General features: G+C 40.6%; 1 protein-coding gene across 1 annotated transcript; it reads left to right on the top strand.

Annotated features, from left to right (window-relative positions):
- Window positions 1-1,241: 1,241 nt before the first annotated feature.
- Window positions 1,242-15,966, top strand: LOC124711452 (NADH dehydrogenase [ubiquinone] 1 beta subcomplex subunit 5, mitochondrial). Its single transcript, XM_047241538.1, has 4 exons — window positions 1,242-1,412; window positions 1,561-1,778; window positions 2,589-2,695; window positions 15,728-15,966. Exons 1-4 carry the CDS (start codon window positions 1,319-1,321, stop codon window positions 15,864-15,866), a joined length of 558 nt encoding a protein of 185 aa, XP_047097494.1. The 5' UTR covers window positions 1,242-1,318; the 3' UTR covers window positions 15,867-15,966.
- The last annotated feature ends 295 nt before the right edge of the window (window positions 15,967-16,261 follow it).

The following is a 16,261-nucleotide window of genomic DNA, read 5'->3' as shown; positions in this document are numbered from 1 at the left end:
GAAGCAAATTACATTAATGAAAGAGGCATTCGACAAGAGATTAAGAGTAATTTAGAGATTTCTGGCGTCAAGGTCATTCTAATGCTCGAAGTTTAGTTCTGCAATATCAGCTAGCGATTGGTCACTTGTTAATTTATTGACTGAAGTCTGAACCACGGCCCCGAAAGATTTCATAAATTATCTTCCGATGAGTCCTGCATCATACATCAAGTTATTAGCGCTATTACCAGATAAGAGAGAGAGAAGCAAATTACATTAATGAAAGAGGCATTCGACAAGAGATTAAGAGTAATTTAGAGATTTCTGGCGTCAAGGTCATTCTAATGCTCGAAGTTTAGTTCTGCAATATCAGCTAGCGATTGGTCACTTGTTAATTTATTGACTGAAGTCTGAACCACGGCCCCGAAAGATTTCATAAATTATCTTCCGATGAGTCCTGCATCATACATCAAGTTATTAGCGCTATTACCAGATAAGAGAGAGAGAAGCAAATTACATTAATGAAAGAGGCATTCGACAAGAGATTAAGAGTAATTTAGAGATTTCTGGCGTCAAGGTCATTCTAATGCTCGAAGTTTAGTTCTGCAATATCAGCTAGCACAATAATCAAAATTTTATGGAAACCCATGAAGCACTTATATCTGCCTGGCAAGGACGTGTTCAGGCAGTTAATGTAAAACAGTTTTTTATCTTTGTGATAATTTGATGAAATTGGCGTGTATTTCGCAGACCTCTTACAAGTAATTGCAGATACATGACGTATTTTTCGAAATGGGAGGGTTTTCTCAAACTGCTATGTAAGACACCAGTCTATACTTAGTTCTCAAATCAACGAAGTAATCATTGTCTAGGGGATACTCCGTGGGATTACTCTTGTGCATGTCTATTAAAATTATTTCGTGTTAAAATACTTCTTAAAAATTAAATCTGAGATATGATCTACCGCAACGGCGTGCTGACATATAAACACACTAGCGCCGCTTGACTGGTTCCTGAAGCTCTGTCAACGACTGAATATTGTCAGACCTTCAGTACTTGGCCTCACACGTTCAGTATGTATTCACAATAATGAGAATATTTTGAGGTCCATCAATACTGCTCGTCAATATTTCTACTATTGACAAAACGTTAATATGCTCCCTCAGACGATCAAGACATTGGATGTTTAACAATGTTATTGAACTTGCGAAGGCCCTCCGGACATTCAAATGAGTCTTTGGTTTTCTGTGTGGTTGGTCTTCCGCCCGACAGATGTTTGATGCTTTGTACAAGGAGGTGATTGTGTGGGAGTAAATACGATACGGAAAAGAAAAACGGGATGGTGGTTTGGAGTTCTTTGAGTATAGCTCTGTTGAGAGTAAGACCGAACATAGTGACAGCAACAAGTTCTGCCCTAAAGAATGTTAACAGTGGCAAGTATAAATTTTATTTATACTGAAGTGTGGCATACGGCAAATGGCAATTGATGAAATATGACCACCAGGAACTTTGAACAATTATTTCGATACCATACTTGTTTAAGCAGACCAATTTGTGTTTATTTAGAGACCTTCTTTTCAGTTCCAATAAGATGCATGAGTGGACATGGCCCAAGAACAATGCCACTTCAGCCATCTCGTTTCCAGTGGAATAAATACAAGGATTTACTACACTTTTACATATTCCTTGGAGCAATACCGGTTGGTTTAATTATTTTCTTTACGAACGTGTTTGTTGGTCCTGCTACACTTGCAGAAATCCCCGAAGGCTATGAACCAAAACATTGGGAATATTTCAGGGTATGTATCAAAAATCAATTTTTGTTACTTACATTAAGAATTATTTTCAAAAAATTTTTCTTTACGTACCTCATAGAGCACTTTTATGTACCTACAAGACTGAGTTCAATTCAATTTGGTCTCAGTGATCATTTCATCTTAGTGGATATTTGCTGTGTAGAAATTGAGGGAAACATGATAACAGCTGTTGACCATTTTGTAAATAGTTTTATACTGTTCGTATTTATGCCAAAACGAACAGATTGAATGTCGTAATGTGTTCGAACCCTGAAGCAGCAGTTTGTTTATATTTGTAATTTTGTAAGGTTTGTTCTATTATTTCTTTCTATCATTTTTATTTTATGTACTCATACAGCATCTTTATAAAAGGGGCTATTACTTTTCCTGTTCATCTAATCGTTAAAATCAAAATTTAATCTCTCTCCTTGTTTAAAATGTTAACACACATATATGATAGCATTTTTGTAAGTATGCTAGAAGAATTCATTGGGCAGCCTAAGCCCTTATTCATCCAATGATCCACCTACCATATTCTCTAGATTGTCCTTCCAAAATTTGGAAAGGGGTTCTTATTAATATTGATTTTCCTCTGAAGTAAGTTTTTGTATTTGCTAGTTTATTTGTACTGATCATAAATAGACACAGTTCCTTGTGCAAATTTATTGTAGGTAGGCGTTTTTTGCATTTTTGATGTACTAACAATAGTTCATCTCCTCTTTGTATTGAATGCATAGAATAATTCAATAAATAAAAATGTAAATGCAATACAAATCATAAATTAATACAGGTTGTATTTACTTTTCTTTTCAGCACCCTATTACACGATTTCTTGCACGGTACTTATTTCCAAATCCGCAACAAGAATATGAAAAATTCCTTCATTATTCTTATGAAGAGGATGAGAAAGCCAAGATAAGGTGAGATTCATTATTTTAATTCCCTGTTTGAACGAGAAATGTAATATAACAACTTCAAGATAACTTTGTAGAGGAGAATTGCAGGTAAAGTTTACAATGTGCAGATGTTGGCAATGCCTATGCACGTATGTATGAGTGAATGTGTTATTACTTTCAACAAGAAAACCTGATCACTTGTCTTTCCCCATCCACCTCACTATCCCCAATGTTTTAATTCATAAAAACAAGAAATCTTATGAAACATTGTTTCACACTTCTGCTGTTCTGCCACCTTGAATTTTTCCAATGGCCAGTTGTAAGGTTTTAACAGAATTTCTATTACAAGAGGGAACAAAAATCTCCCTGCATGTGGAGGGCTGACAGTAATAGGGTTTCTTCCTAGCGGCCTGTGCTGCGCACTTTTTAATCAGTTGATTGGCTATCACGTAGCAGCATTAGTGGTGTTCTTTTAGTAACTGACAGTTATCTATCTCCTGTCTGATTTCCACCAGCAATCTTAACACATACTTGTACTAGAATGCTAACCTCTTTCCCGAACCTTAGATGGGGATAATTTGTGTGTATGACAGTTATTTTTACTTCTGATATTACTCAGATCATCCTAAATTCACCCTTTTATTAACCAGAAAAACCATTGTGGAGTATCTGTATTGAAATGTAAGTGCAAGAATCTTAATGTCCATGAAAATGCCTGTGTAGCATGTTTCTCAACTTTACATAGTTACTCTTACAACACGCTCCTGTAGAGTGAATACTGTTAGATTTTAGCTGCTTTTCTGCATTAGATTACACCCAATGGCAGTATTGGCTAAAAGTCTATTAGAAAGTCTTATCTGTATGTAAATACAATCAGAGAATTTTTGAATAAAGAGGAATATTCTATACTAGTCATCAGCTTTGAACAGTGCTGTAGGAAATGTGACAAATGCGATAAACAGCATGATTACTGTAACATGATCAGTGCCATTGTTTTTTCAGACGGGCTAAGCTACGGATCAGTGTGTCATTGTAAAAAGGTTTTTTTAGTTTACACCTGTTGGTTTCAACTCCCAACCAAGCTGTGAAAATATGTGCCGAAAGGTGACACCACAGGAACTGTTAACATTACATCACTGGTAAAAGCCAATGACTAGTATGTTTTTAGCTTCTCTTATGTCAGTTGGGGCTGATGTGTAGTCGTTTTTTAACTCCTCTCTGTCTTCGTGTTCTACTGTTGGACTCGGGTGTGTATGACCCCAGTTGTTTTTTGCATCCTGAAGCAAAACAAAACCAAACCAATGACTGGTATCAAATATTCCTCTTGATCTGAAATTTCTAACAAGAAGTGCAAAGCAGGCAAAACAACTTTTGGTTTCTTACCCACAGCTGTTTCACTTCAGTTTATTATTCATCTTGCTACCTAAGAGCTGCGCTTGGGGATCTCATCCAGTGTGATTCATTGATCAACACTGCTTGTACCCATAGCCATTTTTATTTGTATATTTATTTTTGTAATATGAATCTCTGAATGATTTGCTAATCAGTTGTAAGCCTGCTGGTTGACAGGTATGCATGTGTTTTGGTCCTTCATCAGCAAACACTACAGGCTCCAGAGTTCTACAGTGATGGAGACAAATAATTTATCTGCGCTTATGATGTACCAAGGCTCTTTTGCTGCGTGCTGATATTAGCAGTTTGTTTCTGTTGGTATTATCTGGGTGCTGAATCTAATGATTCCTTTCAGCAAAATATGTGAATTGACATGTTTTTGATATGGAGACTAGGAAGAAAACAAGATGTGCTGAGAGAAGACTGATCTTTAATGTAGCCTGTGGCCTAAGTCATATTGGAATATGACAATTTGGATGTGAATTGGCACTATAGGAAATTGCAAACGAGTATTCCAGTTGGCCAACAGTTAACCAACAGCAGCATACATTGAAAAGCTGCAAGTGCCCTTTTACTGATCAAGAAGAGGAGGGGATTGACTTTTGTGGGGCTCTGTAATGTGTACCTACTATGAATTCTATCATATTTCTGTGCCAGCATTTGTTAATGTGACAATCTGTTTTCTGCTATTAAAACACGAGTACATCTGTGCAATTGAATGCCTTTAAAGTCCTAATATCTTAGGTTGCATTAGTAGAATTTTATGATCCAAACAGTCTCACATGAGCTCACAGAAATTTCAACAGCATACCGTATTTACTCGAATCTAAGCCGCACTTTTTTCCAGTTTTTGTAATCCAAAAAACCGGCTGTGGCTTAGAATTGAGTGCAAAGTAAGCAGAAATTCTGAAAAATATTGGTAGGTGCCGCTACAACTAACTTCTGCATCGAATATATGTAGCACTACACAGGCACGCTTTGCAGGCACAAATCTCTGCGTCAGTAAATAAATTAAAAATAAAAATTAAAAAACGGAGGAAGACGAGCTTTTTTCTCCACCCCGAGTTTCGACCACTGCATTTTCATACATTATCCAACGAAATAAATACAAATTTTGTATTGTTCATCTTTGAATGTAGCAGCATTTCAACGTACTACAAAAATCCGACTGGCAAGACTGTTTGGGATGTTTGTCAATATGGCTAACTCTTACGTTCTGAATTTTTTCCTACCTGTGAGAAGAGATGGTTGCCAATAGGAACTTCCGTGAATTGTGAATCACATACAGTATTCTCTTCACCATAAGAATAATACGAATATAAACATTTTGCCACGTATTCTTTCGTGTTTGCTGCTATCTCATTTAAATCCTGTCTGTGTAATAAACTACGAAACTAGAGTGAGACAACAGCAAACGCGAAAGAATATACATATCATGTCATGAAACTCGTGTTATTCTTATGCCTAATAGTGATACAGTCAGAAATGAAGCACGGCAATTGACTAGATTTTAAATCTAAGATGCCTCTAATTTCTGTGCAGAATGTAATGTACTAAAGAGGCATCTGCAAAGATTTTGAAACGGCGAAAAATTTTTAGCTAAACTCTCGTTCAGAACATCTTCTATCATACGCAGTCTATTATTTGGTTCTTGTTCATCATTATCAAAGAAGGCAGCAGTGTTAAGTAGCAACAAATAGCAGTCTCTTGCCATTGTTTCACTAATGAGACGATTCCTCTCTCTCTCTTTCTTGTTTTTATTGTAAACGGCTGTAGCGTGTGCAATAGCAAGCCATGCCACGAGCGGCGACAGGCCGTAAATGCTCTTATCAGAAGCGACAATGCATGACACAGTACAGTAATGCATTTTCAGCTTAAAGTGAAGTAAACACCTATAACAAAGAGAACGGCACTTATCAGATCAAAGAAAAATAAGCAATCAATTCAAACCAGACGAAGCACGTGAAAAAGGAAGGGTACCCATATAAATACGGACGGAGCGCCTGACGCAAAGCAATGGCTACCTGGTAAAGCTTAACTGCTAAGCTTACGACTCGAACCAAACAACTGTAGCTGTATCGCCATTCATTCGACCTAAATTTTCTCATATTTCAATGGACCAACTTTGTTTCGATTTGGAGGTGCAGCCTAAAACTTTTCTCTCCCCTTGAATTTCGAGTCTCAAATTTCAGGTGCGGCTTAGATTCGGGAAAACTTTTTTTCCTAGATTTCGAGTCTCATTTTTCAGGTGCGGCTTAGATTCGAGTAAATACGGTAGTTGTTCTTGTTTAATTCTAACAGAACCATTTGTGAGATATATTACTTTCTCAATTTTAATGAAAGCCAAACTGAGCTGTTGTCAAGATTGTCAGAAAGTTGATTCAATAATTTGCTGTTAACTACACGCCACTGCATGAAAATATATCCCTTTCGACTTTGTTTTCATTCTGGAGAACAGCGGACCAGATCAGGTCAATAGTGTAGGTGTAAACCTCTGTGATTTTGTTTTTGGCTAACTTCCGCATAACATGCAACATGGTAACTGTGTGTGCTTTAGTGGTGTATGAGCAAATTTTGTGAGCACCACAGTGCAGACAGTTTTATCCTTAGTGCCTGTCACAGTTATACCACATGAAGATGGTGGGAACCAACTGGGTTATCATATAAATGGAAGGAAACTAGATGTGCCACACCACTGATTTTACACTTGATGTTAACTGTGTCATTGTATGCTACATCAAGGTGCTGAAATGGATCGCATTTGCAGAGAACATGGTGGAGTTTGTGATGGTGCACTCTAATGGGAGATGTCTGTTTCTAAATTGTTTGTAAGCAATGTTAATGAATCATTGATCCCTTTGAGTGTTGCTTGTGAGAAGAATATTGGAAATGTTTCTTCTAATATTCCGGCTGAATACCGTCCAGCCATCTTCAGAGTGAGCCGAGGTGACTAACGCTCCACCACTTGCTCTGTCCTTTTAAACCTGAGCATCGAACCTCTGTGTATGCGGCCAAAGATATACAAGGTGCGAGAGATGTTGATAGGTGGCAAAGAGGTGTAACATATGCGTGGAAATTAAATCTATGGCTCTGCCGTTGTTCCACATGCTGATATCAATATGTCACGGAGAACTGCGCCGGCCCGACGTCTTTGTGATTTAAGGACAGATATTTCTTGATTCCATGATTTGTCCAAGCTGACGCTGCTATCTCTATTAATTAAATTTGTAGCCAACCAAATTTCAATTGCTTCTTTCCCTACTGAGTCCCAGGAAGATGAAGGCTAAAATTTCGACATTATCGTACACCATAGAGTGCTCAGTGTCAATACAGTGCTCCGCCACCACAGATTTATTAGGTTGTAAGAGACGGGTGTATCTGTGGTGCTCTATGCATCTCTCCTGGACTGTATGTGTCGTCTGTCTGATGTATGAACAGCCGCACTCGCAGGGTATCTCATAAACCCCAGGCTTCCGAAGTACCAAATCGTCTTTAACGGAACCCAGGAGTCCTGCAGTCTTTGGTGGAGGGCGAAAAATCACTTTCAATTTGTGTTTGCTGAGAACCCGTCCTGTTTTTGATGAAAGGTTTCCCACGAATGGCAGGAAAGCCATGGATCTAAAACTTTCCGTGTCTCCCATTTTTGGATGTGATGGTACGCTGCAAAGATGATGGCATTATGGACGTGCAGTGTATCGAAAACTGACCCATACAGATTTATATTTACGTGCAAATAGCTGCCACCATCCTTCGCAGACGATGAGTGTACCCAGAACTCTAGTACACAGAGCACATGTCATTGCTGATGAAAGCAGTCTGGAGGACGAGCTTCTACACCTGAGAAGAGTTTTTGAAGCCAACAGGTGCTCTCCACAGCAGATATGTAAGGCACTAAGAATTAAATCAACAGTGGGCACAAGAAAAGTGGAAGAAGACATGGAAGGTTCTTAGAACTCTGCAGACGGGAACCATCACTACAACATGTCCTTGGTTCTTGCCACCACCTGCTCTTAATTAACATTAATTCCTTCAGATCCTGCATTTATTCACAGTAACTACTCTTTTCTTCATTACATTTCAGTTTTCTACATCTTTCATTTTCTGACTTGCCTATTTTTTGCCATCACCCCCTGTAATCTCTGTTACATACAGTGCACTTTAGCTTTTCACTCTTACTGATCTGTGCATGAAATTTTAGTAGTAATCTCTGTCTTGCTTTCTCATGCTGTCTGGTAAGCCTTCCCTGACCCAGGCTTCTGGGTGACATTTCTGAACTGTACTGCTTTCCTTAAACCTCTCCAGTCCTTTTACTTCACCACTTTCCCTTCCCCTTCAACTCTTCTGCGAGAAGTAGTAGTCACTGGCTCCGAAAGCTTGTAAAATTTAAATTGTTTCGTGCGTGTGTGTGTGTGTGTGTGTGTGTGTGTGTGTGTGTGTGTGTGTGTTCCCCCCTGCCATTTCCCAGCGAGTAGATTATTTATCTATCCGTTCATATTATCAATAATTGAATATGTTCATGATAGGACATTGGCACGTGAAACTTGTGGAGTCTCGAATCAGGACCTTCCATGGGGCTCACACCTCTGATGCAAACCTGTGTGTGGCAAGGATTGGGTGCCGAGTCATTGGAATATTTCTTCTTACGCTATGCTGCAACATCAGCCCATGACCCACCACCCTCTCTCTCCAACCCCTCTTATCAAACTCTATCCTCCCATTTACTTGTAAACCATGGTGGCTTCTTGATGCGAACTGAGCTTATCGAAAGATTGTGATTTTGGTCATGTTCTGATCCCCTTAGCATATACCAGTAGTCCTTCAACCCTACCCCCAGTTCTTTAAATAATTGAATTGTGTATAAAACAACTTTGGTGTAAAAACAGCTAATTTTTCACTGATCTCAGTGTTTAGAATGTCATATCTCCTGAGTGTTGTAAAATGTTATAATTTTGCTGGCACATCAGCAGTATATGTGTATACTGTGAAAAATGTGTAGTCTTTAGAGTTAGTACTAAAGAAATAAGAAGTTAAAACATCACACCTGACACTGAAGTTTTACTGCAGGAACAGCAAAAATGCAGTAAGCGATAAACATTTTTCTTCTGTGTGTGTGTGTGTGTGTGTGTGTGTGTGTGTGTGTGTGGGGGGGGGGGGGGGGGTTCATCAGGAAAAAGTGTGACATACTCTAATTATTATCAAATCCTAAATGAAGAAAGATAGTCTGGGCAGTTTGTGCACCATATATATGGTGCCTCAAGATATATACATTATTTCTAACTTCAATACGTATTGTGTTAAATCTTTAAATAGTACCTTTTAATGAGTATAACATTATTTGACATTTGTAAATTGAGTAAGTAATATATGATGTACTAAACATCAAATTTATGTTACCCCTGGAAGCCATTAGGTACATTGGATGACCATTTTAAATGTTTGCTTGTGTGGTGTCATGTTCATGTGGTATGCCTAGGAGTATGTGTTAGTTGTATCTGGGACATGGCAAGGCAGGAAACCACATTAAGAAACGAGGAGAAAAATTTGCTTCCCAATACTTCATCTGTTCCAGAATGGATAAGGAATTCTCTTTGAATATAAAACCACTGTTCTTCTGTAGAACAGACTGAAGATGAGTAGAAGAAATCACCTCAATAAGTAAAATGAGAATAGGATCAGCATTAATCAGACTGTCATCACCCACTCTGCCGTGGGCCCTGTTCTTGTGTAACAAGCTTGATGATATCCCTGTCACAATTACACCCCATAAGAGCCTCAACTAGATGCAAAAGCTAATCTTTCATGGTGGCCTTCCACTCTGTAGAGACTGATCAACCATTACATGAGAACATCCTTGTGGGGAACCACTGATTCACATTAACTATGAGTAAGAGCCTTCTATCCCCCCACAAACATGCCATGTCCTTATTAAAGCTCACATAATACAGGAATATAAAACCTCGACTAAAGTACTCTGAGGCTCAAAAGAAATATAACCTCTTACATTCTGTACAAACGACAGAAAATTTCTTGCCGGTGGTAACCAAGGTACCACATACAGCAAATAAGAATGTTCTCTCCCCTCTCAACAGTGGTACCAATTAGGCTCCCAAGCCTGTTCCCTGTTATTCCTTCTACATTTACCTTGATGTTCCCTCCCCAAGCAGAGCAGTATCCTTCTCAACAGATCACTCTTGGGGGATGGCTACCTTCCACCCACCACCCCATGAACCGCCAGCATTGCATCCCCCAACAACGACCAGTGGCTGATGGAAGCCTGGGAAATAGGCCTTAGGATGGCCCATTCATCTATCCCAATGTTTCCAAGCTGGAAATAAAATTCCGAAAGAAAAGAAACTACTGAAGGGAAGATGGATGCAGTAACCCTAACAGTCTCTCATGCTCCTTAGCACATCCGTCCCCGCATCGGTGAGTCCATTCACATCTGCAGTGACTACTCGAGCAGTTTGCAAGTTCTTGATAAATATTACACTTACCATCCCTTGGACATGGCTATCCAGAATTTCCCGTATGCCCTTGAACAATGTGGACACAAAGTGACCTTTGTCTGGACGCTGGGCCATGTTGGGACCCAGGGGAATGAACTTGCTGATAGCCTGGCCAATCTGGCAACCAGTAAGCCAACTCTTGAGATCAGTATTCTGGAAACATCTCCAATTGGTATTACACCGTGAAGTTTTAGGGATATGGAATGGCTCACTCTCTGACTTCACCAAACTAACTACAGATGATAAAGGAGACCATGAATCTGTGGAGGTCCTCCATGCAGGCCGCTTGCAAGGACCTTACCATACTTTGCTGGCTCTGTGTTGAGCATACTTGGCTGACTCAGGGTCATCTTTGCTATCACGAGGACCCACCTCATTGTCGTTATGGTTCCGGTTTGATGGTACCCTGCATTTTGCTGAACTGCCCAACCTATATGCCCTATAGCAGACTCTTAAGGTCCCTTACTCACTTCCCTTAGTATTAGGAGACAATGACTCAGCAGCTGATTTAGTTTTACATTTTATTTGTGAAGGTGGCTTTTACTGCTCTGTTTAAGGGAGGGCAACTTAACCTTATCGGCCCATTTAGGGTTTGGCAGAGCACTGTTACCTCCTCTGTGCAGACTGGGATGTGGCAGTCTGGGCTTGGTGGTCCACCCTAGCCCTCATCGTACCTGCTCTTTTACTCTTTCTCCCCCTCTTGCATGGTCTATTTGACTTCTTTGACTTGTTCAATTTTTGTCTGTCTGTTTCTCTTGCCCTGTCCATGTTGCTAGTCTTTCCTAGGCTATTTCTGAGTGGGGTACCTCTGGTAAGTGACTGTTCTTGCTAAATCTCCCTTTTTTTCTTTTTGTTCCTTATCTAGCCTTCATTGAACTTTGGCAGACCTTGGGGTTTTCTTCCTTTAGGTTTTGGGCAGTAGGCCATCTCTGATGAACAGTTGTGTATACCTTTCTGTCTGAGAAAAAAGGGACTAATGACGTAGTTGTTTGGTCCCTTTAATCATCCAACCGACACATCCTAACAGTCTGCCCAATGCCACCTACAGAAATTATGCAAATTGACAGGAATCCAACAGGTGCTACTGGCTTATTTCAAAGTGTGTAACAAAAATCAAGCTCCTGGGAGGTCTTCTGGTGGTGTTTCCACATTGGCCTACATGACCAGTTAACAGATCCCACTCCGTACCAGATCCCACTCCGTACTTCAAGCAGTGGCTGTGCTTTTACAAACATACATAAATCTTATACTCTGTAACATTTATCTATTTCCAGATGGGGAGGTCACATATCAGCTGATCACTGATTTGATCTTCTAACTATCCACATGCCTATCAATCTTATGGCATTTTAATGTTCAGTCTTTTGTGAGGCAGTTCAAAAATCTCTGTGAGGTAGTACACTAGAACAGGTATTATTCAGTTATAGTCTTTCTGTTTTAGACCCCAGGTTGTCCACTTACTTTAGGCAGCCTATGGCACCTTCTCGGCTATATAAGTACCAATATGTAACCCCCCAGCTCTCTCTCTCTCTCTCTCTCTCTCTCTCTCTCTCTCTCTCTCTCTTTTTGTCCATGCTGGAATGTAAGGAATGGTGGCTGGCGTAGCTTCATTTCCAGAAATCTTACTCCCCCCCAAAGGATGTACCAATACTGTGACATTATAAGCAATAGAAGCAGCAGTCCCTCTCTCCTCAGGTATCAGCCAGTGGACACACTGTGTTTATGGACACCAGTCACCATACAGTATCATGGGCATCTATCAGGATGGTGCCATTTATTCTGATGTCACTATTCTTGCTGTACAATTGACAACACAATTTGCTCAAGCCTCAGCATGTGGGAGTTAGCCTCCTACCTTCCACCACCATAAAAATGAATGAACAATATTTAACTATCCTTTGATTCTCAGTCCTCAGAAGCATACATTAACCATGCTACGAACAGGAACTTCCCATTGCCTTGGTGCATTGCTGTGACATAGCTCCATGTTCAGATTGAATACATAACCAGATGCTACGTTATGGTCTCCTGAAATACAAACATCATATTTTTGCTGTTTCTTTTTTTTAGTACCATCTGGTCTCCAGCCTTGCACTCCTCTCCTCCACCAATAGAGCAAAAGTGTAGGTGTCGCTATGTTGAAACTAGGGAAGAACGCATACAAGATGGACAGCTATCTCCATATTTCTTACAAATGTTTTACGCATTTGGTTCAAATGAATGGTGCACAGGTGACTTATTTGAACTCTTGAGACTAAGGGACTTGTATCCAAATTTCAGTGTGGATTTTGAGAGAGCTCACCTACCAGTGACTGCCTAATTTGCTTGTAATCCACTATCAGAATGGACTTCAGTCAACATCAGTAATAAAATATGACCCCAGGTCATTCCCTTTTCTTGCCATGCTGTCGGAGGAGTGTAGGACTAGACAACAAGGAGCAAAATCCTGCCCCCAGTGTCTGGTCCGTACCAGGGTTGACAGGGACACATTTTTGGCCACAAAGCCAAATATGGGGAATTTGCAGCCATTTCCATGAAGAAGAATGGTTCCTTCCTCGTTAAATCATCATCTCTTGCACGTTCACAGGGACTGCTCTGTAGTGAGAAGTTTGTGACATTCCTGTGACTGTCATTCTCCACAGTTCGGTCCAGGGCATCATCTTTCACCATGATCTTCTTCTGCAAGCTGACAGATGAGCTGCGAGCCAACTTAGAGGGAAGGGGTGTGTACTTGATCCGCTGGGTCCATAGGGGACCAAGAGAAAAATGAGTTGCTATTGGGGCCTTCATCTTGGCTTTTGAGGATGATACATTGCATGAAAAGTGAAGGTAATGGTTTACCAGTGTGATGCGGAACCCTATGTTCCTCCTATGACATGCTTCAGGTGCATGAAGTTTGGACATATGTCTTCCTGTTCCACTGCCACTGCTGCCTGCAGAGATTGTGGGTGTCTGTTGCACATGAATGTTCCTTGTGCCCTTCCCACCACACTTCTGTGTAAACTGCGGCAAGCTTTACTCTCCCCACTCACCAGATTGTTCCATTTTTAAGCAAGAGAAGAAAATCCAAGAGTGTAAGATTCTGGACAAGCTCACATATCAGAAGGCCAGAAAAAAGTATGAACATCTTAATCCCAGACAAATGACACAGTATTAAGTAACAGCTGCAACACCATCTCCTTCTCTATTGCTCCACTTACAGTGGCCCCTCGGAGCCACCTACTGATACCTGTCCCCCAGATGATTGGCTCCCTTCTGGTGCTTTCACTGCACCCACTTTGATAGTATTCTCTCCCCAGCTGTGAGGGACATTGGTCCCCATCCCCTAGCCAGAGCACCTCCTCCGGCTTCCCTAGCTGAGAAGAGGTCCTTTGGGGCTCTTCCTTCCACTGTTCCTGCTGGTCCACCGCCAGACTCCAGATGCCGGCTGAAGGAACCATAGGTTGCTGACTGCCGGACTTCCCATTCCTCCTGTGTCTCAGAAACCAATTGGAGGAACCTTCTCAGTCATTGTCTTCGAAGAAGAAGAAGAAGAAGAAGAAGAAGAAGAAGAAGAGTCCTTTAAGGTGAAGGAAACTCTGGTGGCCCCCTCGCCACTGGACTCTGCATGTACTCCTTCTGTGCCCAAGGTGGAGATCCCGGTTGCCACTGAGGTACCAGATCTCCCCAGCCAATGTACCACACAATCTGTGGGGGTCCATTGTTGTACTTATGGTGCACTGTAGTTGGCATCTAAAGTACTACCAGGCACAGAAGTCATGAACATAAATGGAATGTGGGACTGTAGGGTCTACAATCTCTACAAATCTTAATTGCTATTAGGAAAAGGGTTACTCTCAAAATGGAATTTTACAGGAGATTGATTTACTGTGTGTGAGGGAGACTGTGTGAAGCACCTACTTGATCACGGAAAGACCAATGGGACAAAAAGTTACGGATAAAAATTGGGAGGACACCTATGCCCCACCCATGTATTAAGATGACGATGTCACCATGTGGTGTTAAAAATGCAATGAGGTGTTCACGGTGGTTGGTCGATTGGAGTGAAAGGGTCTGAACCGCAAGGTCTTTTCTCCTGTCATGTATTAAGTGTAAAATCAGGAGCAGTCATGAAAGGAAAGAGGTTAAATGCAAATTCTGGAAAGCCTAAGTATAGCTAACACACACACAGAGAGAGAGAGAGAGAGAGAGAGAGAGAGAGAGAGAGAGAGAGAGAGAGAACAGTCAAGACAAGTTGTTAAAACCAAGAAATGAAAAAGAATAGAGAGTAAAAAAAAAAGTGGAAAGGGTACAGGCCAGGCTCGACCCACTCAAGGGATGCCAAGGAAGCCCTAGGGGGGACGGGACGGGGCGGAGCCGGAGATGGGCACCCCATCAACCCCTCTGGCGGCCAATGAGGCCAGAAAACACTACCTTACAGGGATGAATAGAAACCACCTTCTCAGGCAAAATGTAACATCTTGTCGGCCAAGTTGGCGTCATCTGCTAACACTTGAGGTAGTGTGTCAGCACGATTAAGATGCGACCTCAAAGTAGCCAAATTAGGGCAATCTATGAGTAGGTGGGCCACTGTCAGGAGGTCTCTGCAATGGCAGTGAGGGGGATCCTCACATCTGAGTATGTCGCCTTGGGTCAAGCAAGTGTGGCCAGTGCGACTGAGGACAGTGGACTCCCTGCGAGAAGCGCTCAGAATTTTACAGACGGTAAAATCCTGATGTGCCCATACCTGAACAGCCACGTCTTCCAATGGTGCAAACAGGTTTGTCAGAAATATTGTGAGAAACTTGTTCATCATGAGTCTATGTATGTCATTCAGGTCATTCAGATAGCTTTCAAAACTAAAATACTGAGATACTGCAAAGTCAAAAGATTAGGTATCTGAAAGTGATGTAAACAGGAATGGCATCTGTCTGAGTTGACCCTAGTCATGTCAGCCTCACCACACCATGTTTTATCATAAAGGAAATGGAAGTAAATATAAGTGGCATAATAAAGCTTTCATGGAGTGGAACCATACCTCTTTTTGTCGCTTAGCTCTCTTGTCTAGTTATAAAATACCAGAACAGTTTGAACATTCCTTTGTTACATTCTTTATATAGATAGGTAATTGTTTGTGCAAAACTATCTTACTTAGTCACGCTATTTTTTATTTTTTCAGGAAACTTGAAAAAGAAATCAAAGCCAAGATGGCAGAGAGAAGTGATTACCAAGCGTATTACTATCGGCCTGCAATTGCTAAATATCACCGCATCTCTAAAGAAGCATCTAATTATCTGGAGTCTTTAAGAGGAGATTAGTTATTGAAGAAATACAGAATTTTTTGTAGCATATTGCTAGTGTATATATGGAATGATTTCTGAATCAATTTACTTGTACAAATATATTATTTATAAAACATTGCATGTGTGTGTTGTGTACACATGTACTGAAACCTTAAAGTGCTAATCTCATATCATAGTGTTGATAACACAGGTCTAAAAAGTACAGTTACTAAAACAGAACACATTTAAAACCAAAATGTCAGAACTAAAGTGAAATAAGAATGGTGCAGTTGTTGGCAGTGTTAGAGTTAATGCCTTATATCATCAATTATTTTGTAATCTGTGTTCCACAATGTTCAGTGATTCCAAATGCCTCCCATACAATTCCTGTGAAGGAGTTCACCAGAAATTTCAGTCAGTATGCTACCTTA

Source organism: Schistocerca piceifrons, chromosome 8 (assembly GCF_021461385.2).
Source record: "Schistocerca piceifrons isolate TAMUIC-IGC-003096 chromosome 8, iqSchPice1.1, whole genome shotgun sequence".
Lineage (NCBI taxonomy): Eukaryota > Metazoa > Arthropoda > Insecta > Orthoptera > Acrididae > Schistocerca > Schistocerca piceifrons.
This window is presented reverse-complemented; position numbering and strand designations above follow the sequence as displayed.